This window comes from Larus michahellis, chromosome 7 (genome assembly GCF_964199755.1).
Source record: "Larus michahellis chromosome 7, bLarMic1.1, whole genome shotgun sequence".
In the NCBI taxonomy this organism is placed as follows: Eukaryota; Metazoa; Chordata; class Aves; order Charadriiformes; family Laridae; genus Larus; species Larus michahellis.
In genome coordinates this window covers 30,773,340-30,797,376 of record NC_133902.1, presented here as the reverse complement: position 1 = coordinate 30,797,376, position 24,037 = coordinate 30,773,340, and the positions used below count along the sequence as shown (strand labels likewise).

General features: G+C 41.9%; 1 protein-coding gene across 3 annotated transcripts in view; it reads right to left on the bottom strand.

The window, feature by feature from the left end:
- RAPH1 (Ras association (RalGDS/AF-6) and pleckstrin homology domains 1) overlaps positions 1-24,037 on the bottom strand; it is a 101,552-nt gene that overhangs the window by 39,642 nt on the left and 37,873 nt on the right. For all 3 annotated transcript variants that reach the window (XM_074595902.1, XM_074595903.1, XM_074595904.1), the window contains exons 3-4: positions 13,695-13,800; positions 12,311-12,828 (exon numbers count right to left, since the gene is read on the bottom strand). In XM_074595902.1, the coding sequence (XP_074452003.1) occupies positions 12,311-12,828; positions 13,695-13,800 (624 nt within the window). The remainder of the gene's footprint in view (positions 1-12,310; positions 12,829-13,694; positions 13,801-24,037) is intronic.

The following is a 24,037-nucleotide window of genomic DNA, read 5'->3' as shown; positions in this document are numbered from 1 at the left end:
ACTTCAAAGATTTCCTATATACTTTCTTTGAAGACAGGAAAGTAACATCCATTATATTCAGGCCTGAATGACAAAAGTTCATGCACCAGCTGTTGACTATTGCATTTCACAGAACAATACTCCTCTTAAATACAAAGTAGCTGCTTATGCCAGAAAGTTTTTTCAATGCTGAAACATTTTTATACCCATTACCAACCCTACATCTACAAAACATATTTGCAAAACATGATGGAACAGATGGACTACTAGGAAAATTAAAATACCCTTCAGATTTTCAGAATATAATTGGTTGCACTATACTAAATGACAAATAATCCTTCACACGGCCAAAAGCTCAAGATTGCCTCCCCTATTATACTTCTCAGTTCAGTGGGTGCTTTAATTCTTGAGGTTCTGAGGTGTTAGGATGAAAGCTAATTTCAAAAAAAAAAAAAAAAAAAAAAAAAAAAACCCAACCTGAAATGATTTCTAAAATAACACTGAATTACTGAGCATATTAGAATTATGTTTTTGCAGACAGTAAGTGATGGGTGGATTTTAAGAAGTAAAGATCCTTTTAGACGAGGTGATAAACCCATCTGCCTAGCCAGGTTCTGAAGGATGCAGGTTGCGAAGCCCATCTTGCAACTGTAGCAGGCCATCCATTCACAGGCAACACGCCATAAACATTGCCTCAGTTCTTCAGTTCTACTCGCACATTTTTGCAAACCTTGACAATCACATTCATATTGAACACTGATCCATTTTCTTGTTACACACGTGATTATCACTTAGTCCAGAAGTGGGACAAATTCAGAAAGATTCAATCTCATCGCTATGACAGTTGCATCCAATTCCTCTAATTTTAAGGTAAGGGCTCAGAATACACACATGCAGGGTTTAAGAACAGTACAATACAGTATGAAAGGTGCCAAACATTTTCTTTACACTGTCAATTTACAAATAATGAATAAAAACTGGGTGGGAAGTGTAAGAAAACGATGACCTGGCAATCTTCTGCAGTATTTTATCTTATTGTTCTAATGCCTTAAATATATTAAATAGAAAAATTCCTTTCTGGTTAAATATTATCTGTAGGTTGAAAGACATCATTCACTCAAGGTATGCACAACAGAATACCTTACCTCACTGAGGTAAGACACTGAGGACTTGCGTACATAAACATCTTGCCACAATTCTTGCAGAACTCTAACCATTTAACATTAACACACACCTAATTAAACCAGCTGGTGGCACTCTTGTGCCACTATTTTGGATTTACTATGACAGTTGAGAAACACTACAAAGATCTTTTTTAAAAGCCTCCTTCTGTCCCTAAAAAAATAACTGAAACGAGGGAAACTGAGTAAGGAGTGTCCAATAGAGACCTATATGCTTACAAAACTTTGTTGAAAAGGTAACTAACATAGCTTGCATTTCAACTACATCAGTGCATTGAATTCTTTAAACTTCAGCTTAAAGAATTAGAATCACTATTTTCAAAAGAGAACAAGAATTAAAAACAGTTTAAACATTATTTTTGTAATTTTGTCCCAAAGGAGGACAAAGATGGGAAAGAAAACCTGAAAGTTTTCTTTGCAAACTCTTTGAGATTATGTATTCACATGGAATGTATAAGAGCATACAGTATAAAATGATGAACATCTAATTTTAAAAAACCCTATTTTCCCCTTTCCTTTGCAATAGGGGCTGTTTAGGCTGGAGAAAAGACCACTGAGGGGAAACCTTATTGCTTTCTATAACTACCTGAAAGGAGGTTGTAGCGAGATGGGTATCGGTCTCTTTTCCTAAGTGATTCTATGATTCTATGACAAGTGATAGGATGAGAGGGAACGGCCTCACGTTGTGCCAGAGGATGTTTACGCTGGATATTAGGAAAAATTTCTTCACTGAAAGGTTTATCAAGCATTGGAACAGGCTGCCCAGGAACCCCTTGAGTCACCATTCCTGGAGGTATTTTTAAAATATGTAGATGTGGTGCTTAGGGACATGATTTAGTGGTGGACTTGCAGTGTTATGTTTATGGTTAGACTCGATCTAAAGGGTTTTTCCAACCTAAAATGATTCTACTTTTCTATTCTACCCTACCATTCTATAACTGCCAAGATCAATCATGCTTCAGAAAAAAAGTTAAGTGTATTTCAAATGGCCTTGCCCAATTAATAACTAGAAAACAGGCAACGGTCAACTTAAGACTAAAAAGCTTGACTGTAACGATACACGTGGTTACCTTACTGCACTGTTGGTATACATATATACGTTGGAATTAAAGTCACTAATGTGCTTTTTCTGTTACAGGCAAATTGACACACAGAAGCCATATAAATATGTCAGGAGTCAATTCAGCTTCCTCTTCTGGAAAGTTATTGGGATGCTTGGACTGATTGATAGAATGTCTTAGAGAAACAGAAAAAATGTAGGAAAATGGGGAGGTAAGGATGCAAAAGAGGAAAAGGGGAAAGGGAAGGAGAAGAAAGAAAAGCTTCATTATTGCTCAGAAGAAGCAGTGATGATGACTAACGTGAGCAAAGGAAATAAAACTGGATTAGGAAGTTGCACTGTTCCTCATGCAAATTTCTTATGGACAAATGATCAATGAATTGAAGAGAAGAGACTCAGGTTCTCTCCTACGGGAAGGGAGAAGGCGATAAGGTCCAAGTATGTTTTTGTTCACAGTAAGAAGGGAAAGAGTCAAGAATCTTAGAAAAAAGCACTGCAGTAAAACATCTGCAGGGACACACAACAGATTTTTTTTACCTTTGTTGAAACACATCAGAAAATAAACCCAGGTAAGATTCTCTTTGCACAATCACTTGCTCACTAAGCCAGCAACTGAGAGTTAAATTCTCTAAACGTTACAAAGAGAAAAAAAACATACTGTCACTTTACACAAGCTTATCTGCTTCCCATGTCAGTTCCTCCATACCAGTAAATAACATAATACACTCTGCTGACAATTACTACGTACATATAAGAAGAATGTCCATTTAGTACAGATTTATCTTATTTACAGTTGGTCACACTATTTTAGACCTCTGAGCGCCCTCATGCTATAATTTATTTAAAAAGAAATTAAGAGGAAGTATTTCTGTATTTCCATAATCTTCAGTAAGGGAAGGAAAAAAAAAAAAAGATATTCGTGGCTCAGGACAAAATGTTCATGGCAGCGTCAAGCTTCTTAATGTGAAGTTGTTAAGGGATCAAAAATTGAATATTACGCTACTAAAAAGGGGAGTGGCCAAGATTTCCAGTGTGTCATCCAATGCTTGCTCCTTTTCCTTCAAAGGTACAGAAGAGTATTTGTTTCAGGCATGTTGATTTTGGTAACCGAGTTACACAGCTAAGATTTGACAGATGCAAAAGGGTTTACAGTTTAATCTTATCAAAACCTCAGAAGAGGAAAATAGACACTTAGAAACTGAAGCAGTAGCATTAGATAACAGAGCTGCCTGATACTTCCACATACAAGATGCGCTTTCAATTGCTTACAAAAAACCTGCCAAGCTATAATCACATGACAGAAATCTTCCATGATGAGTTACTATTACAGGATGATTACTGGTCATTTACATTAGATGAACTATTTCCAGAAGAGGAAAGGAAGGTGCATCTCATTTAAAATATAGTTGTTTTTAAAGACCTCTGCACATCTGGCCATGAAATAGAAAATTGGCAGGGGCATCCTCAAAGACTTGCTTTGTGCTGTCCCACGGGAAGTTGCCCAAATTTGTCTGAGCATAAGCCTTTAGAAGTCTCAGTGAAGTCTGGAGCATCACACTTAATAAATAAATAAATAAATAAATAAATAAAGTCAAGGCTGCATCCTCTCACAGAGCACTGCTCAGCCCTCAATAAGACTGCACACTACTAACCTTGAACAACAGATTGGCCAAGTTTGAGAATGCCTGGGTCTACGGTGGGAGAGTACAGCAGCCTTCTTGGAATTGCAATGCCTGGCTGCTGCAGAGCACATTGGAGCCAGACACGGGAATTGAGAATCTGGAGCTATTACTCTGTGCTCCCAAGAGGCCAACCCCTCCTCCTGGAACTCATGCAACTCCATTTCACTGCAGGCAACTGTAATTTCCTAATTCTTCAGTGTTTGACTTTGCAACTTTAAAAAAACCCCACAAACCAATCAGGACTAAAAAAAAAATAGAAAAAAATAATACATACTAATTTATAGCAAGTATTTCTTTACTACTAGGGATGCTTATGGCTTCATGCCAGTTCTGGCAGTTACAGGATAAACCTATTGAAATTCACTGCAATTTAAGAAACATGTCTGTGGACATTTCAAATTAAGAAACTGCTGCACCATGTGCATGAGGTGCACTGTTCGCAGCCCATGCACCTCTCAGATCAGGTTGTGATGCGTCCCTGTTGAACACAAGTTCCTTGTGACACAGCAGGACAGAAAGAATTGCAAAAGCTAGTAAACCTTTCAGGTCAAGCACAGTTTCACTAGTGGTTTTAAGAAACCTAAGACTAAACTGCCACAAGAAAGAGGGCGTCCTGACCTTCCCCCAACCATGTTCTCTCATGTCTCTTTTGTGTGGACAGCAGTGATTTTGACCATGTGGTCCAGTGATCAATGAACAACTAATTCAGAAGGATTATTTTTCAGGGAGACCACAAGCTGATCAAAATCACTAGGCAGCTGCACAAACACCAGTGCCAATACAAGATGGGGCAAGACTACCCAATTTATCAGCAGCATGGACCTAAATTAGCATAAACTAAACATGAAATCCCAAATAAAAGTATATCTGCAGTGGAATTTTCCCAAATGAAAAAAAAAGGCGTAACAGGAAAAAATAAATAAGATGGAGTATAATTTCATGGAAAATCAGATCATGTCTGATCTGTCCAAAAAGAGACGGTAAGTGGAAGACTGTAAGAAGGAATAAGTGCAAGACTGAAAGAAGGAAGGAAAAACAAATCCCAAACTTTAGTAAGACTAATTCACGCATAACTGCATTAGTTAGAGAAAAAATATCAGATACTTCATCCTGTGAAGGGCTCCACCTGCAGCACAGAAAACAAGACATCAAAGCAGCTAAGAAACCTAAGGAATAAAAGTACACATAGCTTTAATTGGTTTTGTTTGAATCTGCTGCCTTTTACACTAAGTAGTAACTGTACTAAGTAACATTTGCTTATACATTGACTTCTAAACTATGAATCAGTCCTAAAAAAGAAAATGACTGTAGACATCAAATCATCCAAAGATCAACCACCAGAAGAAAACAGGTATACGCAGCTGGGGAGTTAAAAGTCACAAATCTACCCTTTTGTTTAAAAGCAGATAAGCCATATGAAAAAAATGAAACCTGCATTCACAAAGCAAACCACTGATGTGGCTGCTCTGAATCTTGAATAACTTGACTAGTAAATGTGCAACATAGGAAACTATAACCAAGGCCATAAATTTGGTTAACTAAAAAGGAAAACTTTTCTTTGTATTTGCAGACTTTTGTTATACCATAACAGACTAAACACAAACCAGCATGTGCAAAACATACACAGACATTTCTCAGTTCTTTCTTGAAAACACAAAGTCTCATTTTTTGGGTTCAAACTCCTTTACAAACCTGACAAACCCTTTCATCCTTTAAGTTTGAAGTATATACAACTGAAGAAAACTGTGTAAATTCTTTTCTCCTCTTAAGAGTTTAATGTTCCACGATCAGCTGCTGTGTTCTTAATTTTTGTCATCTGTTCCAAATTTGATTTTTGGCAACCTGAAGTAAGGACAAACAAGTAATCTGTTGCTAATTTCCTACAGATGTAGTATTTCTCTTCCCTAATCTAATTAGAAGTTGCAGAAAAAGTAAAGGAATTTGTCTTGATTTTAAGTGAACTGGTATATCTACAAAAAAAGAGGCTGTTTTAAAAGCTCCATTAATTAATAACAATTAATAATAATTTGTAGAGTGATATCTTCACTGGAAACTGCAACCAAAGCCTACAACTCCCTGTAGCGCTTTTGACAAAATTTGGTAACATCATAAGGCAAGAATTCCCATTTCTCAACTCAGGTCTAGTGGCTTAGTCCAAGACTGCTTTTTCCGAGAGGTATGTTGCCTAGGTTTAACTTGGTCATTGATCTATGCCATTTTGTCTCTTGCAGATTAATCTAGTAAGTGTTCCGGCCTCCGAGCAACCATTTTCTTAGCTTATCTGTGTCACTGATAGAATTTTTTCCTCAATAAATCCTATCATAAACACAAATATTTTTCCCAAGTGCTGTGGAACTAGCATGAAAGTAGTGAGATTTATTTTAAAATGTGTTTATTTACACAGCACCCAATTCAAACCGTCTTCTGCAACTGATAAAGTCTGTGATAGCAATTTCTTTAATCAATACAAGTAAAGAGGCAGGAGGGGAAGTATTAGTAATCTTTGGGTTCTAGTGCATCATAGGATGAAAATCATTTTACTGTCATGCATAAACTTCATGATGAATAGCCAAGCACATTTGATTACCAAAATACATAAGTACTGTTTATATTTTATAAATTGATGTTTATTTAAGAGGATGCTTTGAAAGCCTCTAAAAATCTGACAAGTGAAGAGTCATTTTACGTGTATTCCAAAAACATTTGAAAACTGGATGGCTCACACTTCTTATGCCAACAAAATTTGAAGCCAAAGTAATGCTTCAAGATGATGGATATGCACAGTTTTCCTTTACTGTTGTCTTATCAAAAACACTTTGTAACTAATAATTGGAAAAAAAGAAAGAGGATGAGCTGGTCTAACTGTATTTCAAATTAAGTCTTTACATTGACGATTTTCAGCTTAGGAAAAGGATAACCGGAAACACCCCAGAATACTCTTTGTGTACAAAACTAAAGATATAATAGAACTGGAAGAAAAAGAAAATAATTTAATTTTTAAAAGTCTTTAGAAGAAAACCAAAACAAATGCCTGTCACGCCTTCTTTGTTGCATATCTGTGACTACTCTCACAAATCAGAGACTAACATCTTTAGCATCTGCCAACCACACAAAACATGGAACATAAGGAAAACCACTCAAACCTTAAGCTCCCAGAATACAAGAGCCAATAATGCTCTATTTCTCTAAGAGCTAAAATAGACGACAACTGTTCTCTAAATCACCTACAAATAGCATGCGAGGTTCAGCAATCCAACTCTATTTTAAGATACTGTTGCCTACCAAAGACCATATATATTATGGGTTGATTTCTCTGCATACAGTAACAGTTAACTGCATTTTCATACACTGTAACATTTAGTAACCGCACATAAAACATGACCTGCAATAATCTTTAATAGGTAGAAAATCGTCTGCATTATGTCACTGTGTAGCAAATATTATTTTAGTGACAACGTGTCCATACCAGAATCAAGGCAAATTTGCTATGGAACACAAACTTACGCCCATTTCCACTATATCCCAGAGAAGATATTAGCCAATATGTAGATTTGTCTATGTGTGCTGAGCTTACATCACAACCATGACTAACTGTCATGCCCCCAAAAGCTCCCTTGTTTTCCCCAAAAGAAACTAATATTAAAGTTTACTCTTTACTGCCACCTTCTCTGACAAGTGAAGCAAATAACCTGTAGTTTTAATGCACTGGCAGTCCACATCATGATTTTCATCTCTGATCCCTCAAGTCTAAAACTACAATGAATTTAAGTAAAAGCAAGAAAAAAAAAAATGTAGCATTACCAACTGCTAAATTATGCATTATCTTTGTAAGTCAGAATCTCTCAGCTGTGCAAACTGGGTTACAGTCATAACGAACTCCATCGTTCTGGGAGGGGGAGTGATGCTGTACTGTGCCAGACCAGATGGCAGACTTCAAACTTATCTGCAACCTCTTCACTGAGTATATGCAGGGCAGTAACAATGACAGTCCATGAATGGACCCTTTCACCGATCAGACATAACTAGCTACACTAGCATGATCAACACAGCTCTCTATTCTCTTCCCATTACCTTCTTCTCCTATTGCTCCAGCACAGCTCACTGAAAATAGAGACAATTTCTTGGTGGCAGAGGGACCAAAGGAAGAAGGAAAAAGTTAACACAGGTGGGTGGAAGGGACAAATTAGTCATACAGTCATCACTTCCCCTACCTTGACTCATAGTATCACATCACTCATTTGGTCTACATTCAAGTAAAGTATCCCACATGCAGAAACCAAGATTTAAAGTGTATGCCGCTCATGCAACTAAAGGCACAGAAGACAAAAAGTAACTTACCAATCTGAGGAAGATTACTGTTCAAGCAGGGATTTGGGAAGTAATTTTGTGAAAGACAAATTTCAATTTAACAAAAATTACAGGGGGTTGGGGTGGGGTGGAAACAGCTTTTCTTAGGCAGCAATGCTTAGAGGAGACTGAAGACAAAAACGTAAGTGCAGACACACAACACTTAGTACCACCAAGACAAGGATCATGAGACTGCAAAGCAATAGCCTTTGAAGACATTAATGTTCACAATGTCCAAGGAGATAGTGTTAAGAATTGTTATGAAAGGGAGAAAGTTTTACAAATCATGATGACAACTAATAAAACTGTGATTTTAGACAACCCAGGGAATTCCAGTCAACTCTCTGTGAAGTGGTACGGAGACAAATTCAGAATGAGAACAAGGAAGATCCTGGCCAACAGGACCACCGAGAGTTACCATCTGGCATGACGCTGATGTATCTTCAACCCCAGGAAGTTCCTACAGCACAGACTGCTAAGAGGAAGACAACGACACTAAGGAGCCCGTCCAATTGCTCAGGCAAAAAGATTTGAATAATCCATTACCACAAATGGGTGTATTCCTGCTCTCCCTTCCAGCCTCCGGTTCTTGGCTACAATCCCTCAACTGCACATCAGCAAACATCAGAGCCCCCTGAGCCTATGCAATTCACCCAAATAATGCAGAACGAGCCTCAAAATACAAGCAGTAAGTTTTTGTGTGTTAAAGTACCAGTAAGTGCCAAAGCTAGGAGAAAGGAGAAGGTGAGACAGGGAAAGGGAAAGGGAAAGGGAAAGGGAAAGGGAAAGGGAAAGGGAAAGGGAAAGGGAAAGGGAAAGGGAAAGGGAAAGGGAAAGGGAAAGGGAAAGGGAAAGGGAAAGGGAAAGGGAAAGGGAAAGGGAAAGGGAAAGGGAAAGGGAAAGGGAAAGGGAAAGGGAAAGGGAAAGGGAAAGGGAAAGGGTCATATCCTCCCACTTTTGATGGCTATAGAATTGCAGCCTTTCCATAACATTTGTCACTATTGTCAGTTAGAAAGCATACTAGACTATAAATACCTTCAGTGGGCCAGTGCATGACAGTTCTTCTACAGGATTTCCCTACGTTTCCAGGTCAGTGAGCTCTTAAATACACAGCAGAATTATTTTTTAAGATGGAATACTGAAGTCAATAACTGCAAAGTTTAATTTCCTTTTTCACAAGTATTTCCTCCTATCAGAACAGTCTTCCATTTTACTTAATGTTATGTTCTTCCTCTTGTGATTCCAATAAAACTAAGTTGCGGAAGAAGGGATGACTTTTTAAAGTCCCTATACTGCCTGGAGAGAACAGAAAGGATCGGTCAAAAGGGCAGAGCTGCCAAGTCATTGACCTCTTTTGTAAGAGCCATAGCAGCAAAGAAAAATTTTAAAGGTCAGCTCAACTGCAGTCAGTCTCAAGGAAGATAGGCAAAAAGAAAAGAGCTAACTTAAAGCACTATGTAAGAAGAACAAATCTCAAAACAGATCTGCTATGGCCAGGAAGTAATAGCCTCTCCCAGTTTCTGCATAAAAATCGTGTTTTTTTCCTATGTGGGCACTAGGTCTTCTTCAAAGGCTACTTCCTCAGAGAGATGTCCTCCATTACAAACAGCACCACTGAGTCACTGTGTGGGTGGGAGGGTAGAATTCAGACATACTAGGAAAAGGTGTTTTGGTTCACAACCAAGCCATGAAGACTAATAAATCCTAAGCAGTCATTTTCAGTCACTAGATGAATAAAAAAGGAAATAAACTTCTTTGTTGGTGCTCACTGATTCTGCCAAAGAATCCTTGGGTTTCTGCCCATATATAAGGTGAATTTCTTTAGCAACCACCAGCACAAAATCTCTCACAAACTCCAAAAAAATGTGATTTTCCCTTTTTCCTTTCAGCAGTGATGAGGAAAAACAAAAGCTGCTTCACAATAAAAAGTCCCATCCCATCTAACAGTTTCAATACTTGAACAGTCAAATACCAATTCTGTAAACTTGGTGAAAATTTCTGAGAGTTGAACACCTTCCTCAGGCCACTGAAATTAAAAGGAACAGATAGAGCAAAAAAAGCAGCACTGTTAATGACTGTAGAGGTTTCTGCTCTCAAGAGGAGAGCAGAATTTGGCTCTCAAATTACCAACACTTTCTGGTTACCTCCTTCAAAGGAATTATTCTTATCAACTTATCTGGGCAGAGAAACAATAGCCACATTCTTATGAGAAGCAATCACCGGGTTTACAAAGGCAGCTCTCACATGTCTTTGTGAGAAAAGCTTTTGGGGGTGATTTTGAGCCTTGCAGTCAGTGGCCAAGAGCTCAGAAAGCAACTGCAACACTTGCAGCAATATAGATTAACTTCCTGTGAAGACAAAGCAACTTCTTGACCTCTGTCTCTTGATTCACCAACACCAAGTTACTTAAGTGCAGCAGGTGGATGGTTGATTACTCATGCCGCAGGAAGAACTGAAAAATCTGGGAGACAAGAAGGGCAATCTTACTGATGCCTCAAGCACATCAATCCTGAAGTAAAAGAGGCTGAGATCTAGAGGGAGACCTACAAAATCAACTGCAGAAAACATCGTGCATTTTTAAAAATTAAAAATGCAAAATTCAAGGTTTTCTTGTGCTATGCGAATTACAGAAGTGATTCATTCAAGTAAATAATCTTTGTAGCCTGAGGACAGATAAAAATGCAATACTGCCTAATTTTCTATATTAAAAAAAAAAAAAGAGAGAGATATCAGAATCAGAGATCAAAAAAACCCAAAAATAAGCCTTGTCATACCACAGAAAGAAAATGACTGACAAACAAACAACAATATAATCAATGATTGTCATAGGCTGTTTCCAATACTTAAGCCTACAGCAATAATGCAAGGCTTGCATTTTAACTTTCCAAACAGAAAAGAACACATTTCTACCTACTTCTGTTTTGCGTCACTCAATGCAATTTTACAATAAAAACATACTGAACAGCAACTTTTTATACAAAAAGAAAGTTTACCTAAACTGTCACTCATTAATTTCTCACCATTTCAAATAAAGATTAAAATCTAAGTGTGACCTTGATGAGTTGATCATTAGACTGACAAGCCTGCATCATTCCCTCTTTACATCAGATCAACTTTTGCTGCGGATGGGTAGAGGCATGCTTTCAGCACAGCTCATTCAAATTAGTGTTAATTATTGATTAGAATATACTCAGCTCGTTCCAGTTTTCTCCCGTAAAAGAGAACATGTGTATTAGTACAACTGACTTCTGAACATGCCAGATTTCTGTTTCAGAGAGTATTTCTACAAGACAGCTTCTAGTTTAAGTTTTCTAAATTCACCGCAACATTTTCCCCATTTCCTCCCACAAGTTACCAGCACTTTCAATGTTCCCCAAACTGGCTGTGTTTTTACTGAAAAGTTTCCTCTCTCTGATTAAACACCACCAAGGCACCAAAATCCCAAATGAACATCTGCTACTGCTGTATCCCAGCCCAGTTGTTTTTCTTCTGTGCTGTGCATTGCTTCAAAGAGTTCTCCCTGTCACGCATTAAACAAGAATATTAAGTAGTAGTAAATTACTGGTATAGTATAGCTCCAGATAGGCACTCAAATTGCTCCATGTGCTTCAGGTATTAAGTGTACTGAAACAGAAATGTAATCTTGTCAGTTGTACTTTCTTTTTTCCACATCTGTGCACTCCTCAGATTTAAATTAAAAGCAATATATGAGATTTACTTAGAATAAAAATATAAGCATTAAAATCCATGACTGGCTTAGAAGGAGGAATAAATGGGAAAAGCCCTTAAAAAAAAAAAGGAGTACACTTTCTTTAAAAAGATTCCTTGCAGACAGAAACAAAAATAGAGAAAGAATTAGCCACAGCATGTGCAGCCCATGAAAAAGCAATCTTAATCTTTGATCAACCCCACTGCGCTGAAGATATTTAGATAGGACTGTCAGCATGAGGCTGGGGGGGAGGGAGGGGGGACAGTAGAGGAAGGAAAAGAAAAAGAAAGAAAAACAGTTTGAAGAAAAAAAAAACCCAACAAACCGAAGTCTTGAATTAATGACACTCTACCTCAGTGACTGGTTGCCCTTGTGATGTCAAGTCCAGTTCCTGAGGTCTCGTCACCTTATCAATATCCAAGGAGTCCATGCTGGAAGCTGCAGAGGTTATGCTGGAACGGGAGGAGTTACTGATTGAGCGCACCTCAGCATCACTCACTGTGCCAGCAGATGCTGTCCTCCTGTGCTGAGCAGTAACTACTGGTTTGGCGTCTTCTGCAACAGACTGTTGGGCTGCCTCATCCATGCTCAAAGAGGCCTTCTCTAACTGTGCAGTGATGTCATCCAAAGATACGTTGGCATGCGATGGTTTAGTCACCTTACCAGATGAGGAGGATAATCCTTTCACGCTGCTGTGCTTAGTAGAAGGTCGGCTAGCAGGTGGTTTCTGAGCTTTGGATTCTGTGGCAAGCCGTTTCACTGCAGCATTGTTCGCTGAATGAGACCCAATGCTGCTGAGCTCCTGCTCTATGGAACAGAGATCAGCCATGAGGGCATCTAGATCCACAGTCTCCCCCTGATTCAGGGCTTCTGCAATAAACAAGAATTTTCAGTATATGCAGAGTTACTTCATTTGTCTGTGCAACTCTTCACTTTGTTTTATCAAATTTAACAGTTAGGGTAAGGGAGCAAAGGAAGCTGTATTTTGTTTTCCCATCTGTATTGCAAAATCTCTGCTCACTGCTAAGCAGAAATTTATTCACACTACTACTCTTGACCCACCTAAGAGCAATTAAAAAAACAACAACACAAAACTATTTTGGTTACATACATTTGCAGATAGAAGATACCTATGAATGTTCAGATTACATGTGAAAAGTTTAAACTGCTGTCCTGTGAACAGGATCTAAAAACATGTTTGTATAATAAAAAAAAGGATAGGTGTTTTGCTAAGCGTTTTCTGCTAAAGCAATGCAAGGTATGTGACACTGCTTTTAAAAAAACCCACAAAATACTATACACACACTCAAGCCTTTAAATTAAGGCTTCCTGTATTACAACCACAGGAGGCTATTTTAAGACAAGGAAAAACACTATTTTTTGTTAAACTTGAAAGCATTCTGTTGCTATATTCTTGCATCCAGTCCCATGAAGCAAGATGCTCTTTCTCCTCATTTAATTGATACACATAAATCCATTTTTTCATGAGACCAGATCCCAGAATCTATATTCCTGTACACTAGACTACAATTCTCAGATACTAGGTGCTGTAAAAGACACCGCTTTAGGATACTCAAAATTCTGTGCCATCAGAAAGCAGTGCCTTCGGCAAACATGTTCTCTCTTCAGCTAAAAGTGTATTTAAATGCTCCTATATTTTACAGTGTTCTCATTTATAGCTAGAACAGGGTTTTTTCCTAAACAAATATTTGAGGAGGTAAATAATTCAAACAAACCATTCAAATTGTACATGGAGAAGCGATATGAGAAGTTGGCAAGATTCGTTTCCTGATGAAGAGGTGATCTCTTCACTGGTGCCATAGGCTTGTCTGTATCCAAACTCTGAAAAAGACAAAAAAAAAAAAAAGGTAAAATAAAGTTTGACAAGGAGCTGGACAAGCAAATCTTCAAGATGAATGAAAATTAATTTTCTCTAGGAGAATTTTTTCAAAAACTCCTGGCATATAAAAAAAAAAAAGACATACCACAGAGATTTAGCTTCAGATATTCAATGGAGAAAACATGTTAATCACGTGTCGTGGTTTAGCCTCAGATGGCAACAAAGAACCACGTGCCGCTCGCACGTGCCTTCCTAACACAGGAAGGATCGTAAGAAAAGGCAAGACTCTTGGGTTGGGACAAAAGCAGTTTAACAGAACAGCAAAGGGAACAGGCAAACAACAACAACACGGACAGGGGAATATACAAACGCGATTACGGGACCGCCGCTCCCCACCGCTCGCCGACCGCCCGGACCCGGGACGCCCCAGCCCGCTTTTAAGCAGCAAGTTCCTGCCCCCTCCCCCGGCAGCTCAGGGTGGGCGTGGCTCACATGGCATGGAATACCAGGAAAAGTTAACCCTATCCCCACCGGAACCAGGACATTATCCACCCCTTATTCCATACCATCTATGCCATGCCCAGCAGGTTCCAATGAATTGCCACCACTTTCCCCTGTTATATATATATATATATATACACACATATAATGCCCTTAGTTTATGGGTCATCCCTCCAAAGTGTCCGTTGAGTTCTTTTAATCCACGGCTTTGGGCTCCATTTGTTAGAACAGTCTCTCAGGGCAGGTGAGATGCTGGGTGCTGCTGGTCTGTTGCATGCTGTATTTTTCGGAGCTTGTGACTGGTGCACCCGGTGTGGCTCATGCACGCAGTCCGTGGGCTAAAGATGTAGATCTTGAGGAAACTGCTGGGCGCCAGCTGCTGAGATCAGTTCTTATCCCATCATCCCTGTGCCTTACTTGTAGTACAACTGATATCAATTATAGCAATGAGGACATACAGTGACAGTGTTACTTATCAATTAACAGCACACGATCTGATTCATTGGCTATTCTCGCCCAAAATCAGATCCCCATGAGGTACACATCGGACTTCCCCATCCTTCCGCATCACCCACCAAGTGCACCCAGGTCCTTGGGCAAAAGCAATCCCACGGATGGGTTTGCCTTTGCCTGAGGCAGGACTAACCCAGACTGTCTTCCCTAGCATATTCTTCATATGCACTACGGGGACTTTATCCCCTTCTACAGTACGTGGAAGTTTTGATTGGGCAGGGCCAGCCCGATTGTTAGATCCCCTGGTGTTAACTAGCCAGGTAGCTTTTGCTAAATGTGTATCCCAGTGTTTGAAAGTCCCACCACCCATTGCTCTCAGTGTAGTTTTTAACAGTCCATTGTATCGTTCTATCTTCCCAGAGGCTGGTGCGTGATAGGGGATGTGATACACCCACTCGATACCATGCTCTTTGGCCCAGGTGTCTATGAGGCTGTTTCGGAAATGAGTCCCGTTGTCCGACTCAATTCTCTCTGGGGTACCATGTCGCCACAGGACTTGCTTCTCAAGGCCCAGGATAGTGTTCCGGGCAGTGGCATGGGGCACAGGGTATGTTTCCAGCCATCCAGTGGTTGCTTCCACCATTGTGAGCACATAGCGCTTGCCTTGACGGGTTTGTGGCAGTGTGATATAATCAATCTGCCAGGCCTCCCCATATTTGTATTTCAGCCATCGCCCTCCATACCAAAGAGGCTTCAAACGCTTGGCTTGTTTGATCGCAGCGCATGTCTCACATTCATGGATGACCTGTGCAATAGTGTCCATGGTCAAGTCCACCCCTCGGTCACGAGCCCATCTATATGTCGCATCTCTCCCTTGATGGCCTGAGGAGTCATGGGCCCACCGAGCTATGAATAGTTCACCCTTACGTTGCCAGTCCAGATCCACTTGAGCCACTTCAATCCTAGCGGCCCGATCCACCTGCTGGTTGTTCTGATGTTCCTCCGTGGCCCGATTCTTCGGTACATGGGCATCTACATGGCGTACTTTCACAACCAGATTCTCTATCCGGGCAGCAATATCTTTCCACAGTTCAGCAGCCCAGATGGGTTTGCCTCTGCGCTGCCAGTTGCCCTGCTTCCACTGCTGTAACCACCCCCACAGAGCATTTGCCACCATCCATGAGTCAGTGTAGAGATAAAGTACTGGCCATTTTTCTCGCTCAGCAATGTCCAAAGCCAGCTGAATAGCCTTCACCTCTGCAAACTGGCTCGATTCACCCTGTCCCTCACTGGCTTCTGCAACCCGTCGTGTAGGACTCCACACAGCAGCCTTCCACTTTCGATGCTTTCCCACAATACGGCAGGACCCATCAGTGAACAGGGCATATTTCTTCTCATTTTCTGGCAGTTTATTATATGGTGGGGCTTCTTCTGCACGCGTCACCTCCTCCTCTGGTGACATTCCGAAATCCTTGCCTTCTGGCCAGTCCATGATCACTTCCAGAATTCCTGGGCGACTGGGGTTTCCCATTCGAGTTCGCTGCGTGATCAGTGCAATCCACTTACTCCATGTAGCATCGGTTGCATGATGTGTGGTGGGGACCCTTTCTTTGAACATCCAACCCAGCACCGGCAGTCGAGGTGCTAAGAGGAGCTGTGCTTCTGTACCAACTACTTCCGAAGCAGCTCGAACCCCCTCATATGCTGCCAATATCTCTTTTTCTGTTGGAGTGTAGCGGGCTTCGGATCCTCTGTATCCACGACTCCAAAACCCTAGGGGTCGACCTCGAGTCTCCCCTGGTGCTTTCTGCCAGAGGCTCCAGGTAGGGCCGTTCTCCCCGGCTGCGGTATAGAGCACATTTTTAACATCTTGTCCTGCCCGGACTGGCCCCAGGGCCACTGCATGGACTATTTCCTGTTTGATTTGTTCAAAAGCTTGTCGTTGCTCAGGACCCCATTTAAAATCATTCTTCTTCCGGGTTACTTGATACAGAGGGCTTACAATTTGACTGTAATCTGGGATATGCATTCTCCAAAAACCCACAATACCTAAGAAAGCCTGTGTTTCCTTTTTACTAGTTGGTGGAGACATAGCTGCTATTTTGTTGATCACATCCATTGGAATCTGACGGCGTCCATCTTGCCATTTTATTCCTAAAAACTGGATCTCCTGCGCAGGTCCCTTGACCTTACTTCGCTTTATAGCAAAACCAGCATTCAGAAGGATTTGGACTATTTTACTCCCTTTCTCAAAAACTTCTTCTGCTGTGTTTCCCCATACAATGATGTCATCAATGTACTGCAGATGTTCTGGAGCTTCACCCTGTTCCAGTGCAGTCTGGATCAGTCCATGGCAAATGGTGGGGCTGTGTTTCCACCCCTGGGGCAGTCGATTCCAGGTGTATTGGACGCCCCTCCAAGTGAAAGCAAACTGTGGCCTGCACTCTGCTGCCAAAGGGATTGAGAAGAATGCATTCGCTATATCAATCGTGGCATACCACTTGGCTGCCTTGGACTCCAGTTCGTACTGCAGTTCTAGCATGTCCGGCACGGCAGCACTCAGCGGTGGCGTGACTTCATTCAGACCACGATAGTCTACAGTTAGCCTCCACTCTCCATTAGATTTTCGCACCGGCCATATGGGACTGTTAAAGGGTGAGCGAGTCTTGCTGATCACTCCTTGAACCTCTAGTTGACGAATCAGCTCATGGATGGGAATCAGAGAGTCTCGGTTAGTGCGATACTGCCGCCGATGCACCGTTGTGGTAGCAATCGGCACCTGTTGTTCTTTGACCCTCAACAACCCCACAACAGAAGAATCCTCCGAGAGACCAGGCAAGGCAGACAACTGTTTAACTTCCTCTGTCTCCAAAGCAGCTATGCCAAAGGCCCAGCGGTACCCTTTTGGGTCCTTAAAATACCCTCTCCTGAGGTAATCTATACCAAGGATGCATGGAGCCTCTGGGCCAGTCACAATGGGATGCTTTTGCCACTCATTCCCAGTTAGGCTCACTTCTGCCTCCAGTACAGTCAACTCTTGGGATCCCCCTGTCACCCCAGAAATACAAATGGGTTCTGCCCCTCTATAGTTTGATGGTATTAAAGTACACTGCGCACCCGTGTCCACTAGAGCCTTATACTCCTGTGGGTCTGATGTGCCAGGCCATCGAATCCACACCGTCCAATAAACCCGGTTGTCCCTTTCCTCCACCTGGCCGGAGGCAGGGCCCCCCTAATACTCGTCATAGTATCCATTACTCACTTCTTGCATAAATGACTTGGAAGTTCCTTCAAGAGGATCAGAAGCAAGATCAGGCCTTCTGCTTTGTCTGGGGAACGGCCCACTGGAAACTGGGGCGGCACTTTTCCTGGAGGGATCCCCTTTTGTGGTTGTCCTTCCTTGCAACTCCTGTACCCGTGTCCGCAGGATCGAAGTAGGTCGTCCATCCCACTTCCTCATGTCCTCTCCGTGGTCCCGCAGGTAGAACCACAGGGTGCCTCGTGGTGTGTACCCTCTGTACTCTCTCTCTTGAGTGGGGAAATGCCTGCTTCTAATAGCTGAGATGCTGGCCCGTGCAGGTGGGGAGTAGAACATATTCTCTTCAAGTTGCTGGACCTTCCGCGACAGTTTCTCCACAGCTGAGACAAGGGGGGAAGAGAGACTTTCTTCATATCGCCGGAGCCGGCCAGCTACCTCATCCACCGTTGGTCCCTCTTCACCTTTCCATTCCATTACTGCCAGGGAGTTGGCATATGACGATGGTGCGCTCCGTACAAACTTCCGCCACATGGGCCTTGTGCATCGCACCTCATCAGGGTCTGTGGGTAAGTCGGCATTGTCCAAGTCATAGTAAATCATCTCCCGCACGGCTAATTCTCTCAGGTACTGGATACCTCTTTCCATGGTAGTCCACTTGCTTGGCTGACATACAACATCCTCACTGAAGGGGTACCTCTCCCTCACGCCTAACAGGAGTCGTTTCCAGAGGCTGAGGGCTTGGGTCTTTTTCCCAATCGCCTTGTCAATGCCGCCTTCCCTAGACAGGGATCCCAGCTGCCTGGCCTCCCTACCCTCTAATTCCAGGCTACTGGCCCCATTATCCCAGCACCGGAGCAGCCAGGTGACAATGTGCTCGCCTGAAAGTCGGCTGAAGTCTTTTCGCATATCCCGCAGCTCACTCAAGGATAGGGATCGAGTAATTATCTCTGGTTCTGCCTCTTCCTCCTGCTCTCGTGATGGCCCTGGTTCATCATCATCTCTTACTAAGCGAACTGATTTCTTTGTGTACTTCTTCTTCTGTATGGGGGCAACTGATACCGGCACGGGTTGGTTCTCTGGTTCAGTGGCAGTGGCTACCACGGGGGTTGCAGTAGCCGCAGTGTCCGCCGCAGGGGTTGCAGCAGCCGCAGGGGCCGCCGCAGGGGTTGCAGCAGCCGCAGGGGCCGCCGCAGGGGTTGCAGCAGCCGCAGGGGCCGCCGCAGGGGTTGCAGCAGCCGCAGGGGCCGCCGGTCTGGTTTCCATCTCTTCCCCTTGAGGGTGCTGCATAATTCTGAGCAGTGCCTGGTAGATACTGGCCAGGGCCCAGCACAGCGCGGTGAGTTGTGCCTCTCTAGAATAGCCACAACATTTTCCCTTCAAATATTCTACCACTTTATCAGGGTCCTGTAATTGTTCAGGGGTGAAGTCCCAGACCATTGGAGGCGAGTAGTTCTCTAGGTACCTGCCCATGCTCTCCCACATGCCATGCCACCCCTGACTATCCAGCCTCGGAGCAGATCTCCGGGTGGTAGTCTTAAATAGTCGCTTAACCCTAAACAAGACCTGGAACGTATTCAGGAGACATAGCACTAGGAACACACTAGTTTGAGTATCCCAAGGATATTCAAGATTCTCAAAAGCTGTCATACCTGACCCGAAGGAGAAAAGGGAGGCAAAAGGGCTGGGGAAACTATTAACAAATTCTGAGAGACTGTGTCCAATGTACGGACAGGACAACAAAACCACATAAACACCCCAAAATAACCGTCTGAACAGTGATGTTATCATATCATAAACAGATATCGCACAGGACAGCAGAATGATAATCCTCATCCCTCTTCCAGACATGGTAAACAGCATCGCAGGGAGTACATAAGCCATATAGGAATTTATGTAACACAGCCATGAGAACAAACCAAGCAACATGATGACTAGTGACTACTTACCTAATAAAATAAATGCATACAAGAAAAAAAAAAAAAAACCAAAACCGTTTTTCCCACGTTCTAGTTGGATTCTGTCGTTATCTCAACCCTTCAAGCCCCACGTTGGGCGCCAAAAAGGACTGTCGTGGTTTAGCCTCAGATGGCAACAAAGAACCACGTGCCGCTCGCACGTGCCTTCCTAACACAGGAAGGATCGTAAGAAAAGGCAAGACTCTTGGGTTGGGACAAAAGCAGTTTAACAGAACAGCAAAGGGAACAGGCAAACAACAACAACACGGACAGGGGAATATACAAACGCGATTACGGGACCGCCGCTCCCCACCGCTCGCCGACCGCCCGGACCCGGGACGCCCCAGCCCGCTTTTAAGCAGCAAGTTCCTGCCCCCTCCCCCGGCAGCTCAGGGTGGGCGTGGCTCACATGGCATGGAATACCAGGAAAAGTTAACCCTATCCCCACCGGAACCAGGACATCACGTTACTTTTTTTTTTTTAGAATCAAAAGGACAGAAGCAGATTCCCAATACATTTTTACATGGTGTTACATACTAGCTCATTTTGAAACACAGACTGGCCTACCTATAACATCATTTCTGTATCTAAACACAAACTGTGGCGCTCTCTCCAAAAAATGCATCATTAGCTTACGAGCATAATCATGGCATAAGCATACAAAAGCATTCAATAAAGAATTCTATTTTAATAAAAGTGATTTAAAAGTGGCTAAATTCAGACATTTTTCTCAATAAGCCCTTCCTGTGAGAAATGTGAAATTGTGTAAGCAAACCCCAGCCAGTTACACAGGATAAGTTTTTTTAGAAAAATTAATATTTTTAAAAAACAAAAGAGACAAGACATCTTTCTACCCAATACATTGAATTCTTATGTTATGAAGGCTAATGTGGGCATAATATAATAAATACCAGCGTTTTTGTAAGTAGCAAGCAGTAGGGCACTACAATCCAGCTGGTGACCCAAGAGATTGCATGACAGAGGCCGGAGCTGCTGCCCCTGGTGTAGCAAATGTTACATGGGGAATCTAGCTCTTGCTGTCACTGAGGCTCAACAGGCCTGCAAAGGGTTTGAATCTAAGCAATGCTTGTACTGATAAAGCTTTCCTGAAGACGCTGGTATGAAGACACTGCAGCAGAGGGCCGCACAGATGATCAGAGGGCTGGAGCACCTCTCCTCTGAAGACAGGCTGAGAGAGTTGGGGTTGTTCAGCCTGGAGAAGAGAAGGCTCCAGGTAGACCTTATAACAGCCTTCCAGTACCTAAAGGGGGCCTACAGGAAAGATGGGGAGGGACTCAGGGAGTGTAGTGATAGGACAAGGTGTAACAGTTTTAAACTGAAAGAGGGCAGATTTATATTAGCTATTAGGAAGAAATTCTTTACTCTGAGGGTGGTGAGACACTGGAAAAGGTTTCCTGGAGAAGTTGTGAATGTTCCATCCCTAGAGGTATTCAAGGACAGGTTGGATGGGGCTTCGAGTAACCTGGTCTAATGGGAGGTGTCCCTGCCCATGGCAGGGGGGTTGGAACTAGATGAGCTTTAAGGTCCCTTCCAACCCACTCCATTCTATGGTGAAGGGTCTAGAGCACAAGTCTTATGAGGAGCGGCTGAGGGAACTGGGATTGTTTAGCCTGGAGAACAGGAGGCTCAGGGGAGACCATATCACTCTCTATCAACTCAGAGGCTGGAGCAAGGTGGGGTTCAGTCTCTTCTCTCAAGTAACAAACAATAGGACAACAGGAAACAGCCTCAAGTTGCACCGGGGTGGTTTAGGTTGGATATTAGGAACAATTCTTCATCAAAAGGGTTAGCAAACATTGGAACAGGCTGTACAGGGAAGTGGTGGAGTCATTGTCCCTGGAGGTATTTAAAAGATGTGTAGATGTGGCGGTTAGAGACATGGTTCAGTGGTAGACTTGCCCGTGGACTTGACGATCTTAAAGGTGTTTTACAACCTAAATGATTCTATGAAAATGTCCCAACTAAGCTTTTTATTTCAAATTTTATTTCAATTTACCTAAGCCTTTGTTAAAAATCAAATGCACTATTTTTTTCCCTAATATTTATTTTTGCTGAACTCTCTTATCAGTTTGGCTTGAGCTTCAAAAAAAAAAATAATTTAAAAAATCACTTTATTAGGAATTCAATCATCACTTCATGAGGAGAAGCCAGAGAAGCAGCCTTGTCTTCCATCAGGTGGAAAAAACGTCATCCTTAGTACCTCTGATGGACCTTACATATTGTCCCACATAGAACAGCTGAAAAAAAACAATTGAAAAAATAATAATCAAAAAATATCTATCTGTAACCCTAGAGGCAGCAGTGAGATTGGAAACAGAATAGGCATGTTAGGGCTCATTCCTTCAGACTGAACCCATAGACTGCCACAAAAGATTTCCTGTAAAGCAAATATATTCTGCTTAAAAGCATCTAAAATGTGTTTTACTTAAATTAATAATAATTAAGTTACTTCATATCCTTGGAAACACATATGATATGCCCTCACTATTACTAGAGCACATTCTCCACAACACACTATGATATTAAACTACCAGTTTGGAGAACTGCTGAAAACTGCAACAGCAACAAAAGCTTAGTTCTGAATGATCATGAGAAGCAAGGTAAGATTTCCTTCATTTAATCTGCACTATAGAGCAGGATAACTACAGCAGGATAAACGTTAATGCACTTTGCATCAGTGCCAAACACCACTCGCACATGCTGCAAATTTTGTGACTACATTTTATAATGGTTCTTCTTAGACCACCAGTTAAAGAGAGCAAAGTGAAATCACATGATCTCATGGGCACCTTAACAATTAGAAATCTTTTAAAAAGCACTTCTTTCTGGAAAGGAATCTGGGTCTTGCTTTCAACCTCCCCCCAAAATAAACATTTAGGAAATCGAAAAAGTTAAAGTTCAAGGAACTTAAGGACAAAAAACCTTTCTTCCTACTGATCTTAAGAGTCCAGCTGACAAATAGCAACAAATGCTGAGACTACAGGAGAAAGCACTTTGGAGCTCATTAGCTCTAATCACCCCCCTTGACTGGGAGTTTATTGGGACAGCTGCATCAAGACACAATCACTTTCCAAACAAACAAACTGAGACACAACTAACTGCATTAACTTGTTTATACAAAACCATATGAGCTCATTCACAGTTTTGGGGGAAATGTCATTTTTCCGTAGTCACAAAAGACAGAAGGACAACTGTCAGGCTATGTTGCAGACTGTGTTTTACAGCAATATGAAACTGAGAAACCAATCATGTGGGTCCTCCCCTTAACTATTTATTAGTAGGTTTTAAGAATTTTGCATGGCTCAGCACACAAATTGAGACATCACCATAAAGTCTGTATGTCAACAGTATAGCTGTAAGCTGCAAATATGCTTCTATTTCTAGGTTGCTCATACCTGAAAAAAATGGGGCAGAGAACAAAAGGTTTAAGACCAATTAGTCATTGTGCTCCTCTGTGAAGATCCTCACTTGTAATTTACAGAGCCCATGCCTTCAAAATGGCTCCCACTTACCATTACAAATCCTTCATAGGAAGTTAAAAAACAATAAGAATTACAATAGACAGATTTATTTCACAGTCTTCCACTCACCTCAAAAGGCAGGATTCTTTATTGCCCTGCACGCACAAGTTCAGGAAAAAAAAAAAAACCCAAAACATTTTACCCCTAGAGTGCTATCTACATTTAGATCTTGCAGGCAGAGATTTAACCGGAAGATAATAGAGATGAGCCTGAATTAGAAATGCTGCCACATGATTAGCTCAATTTTCCTTTAGCCTTTGGGTAAGATGAAGATGAGAAAAGTTGCCTCTTCTCTAGCTTACTGAAACCTCAGTTATCATACCTTTGCTTAAGTCTATGTGACAAAGCGGGAAGATGAAATATGTTATTCAGGAGGGCCAGCTCACATAACTGAAAAAAACATAGCAGGCAGTCACAGAGAAACGGCCTATCACGCCAGGAGTCTGGCATACCATGCAAAATACAAGATCTTCTTGTGAAGGAAAGGAAAAGCACTAGAAAGAACGAAGTGCCAAAAGAAGACGTCCTA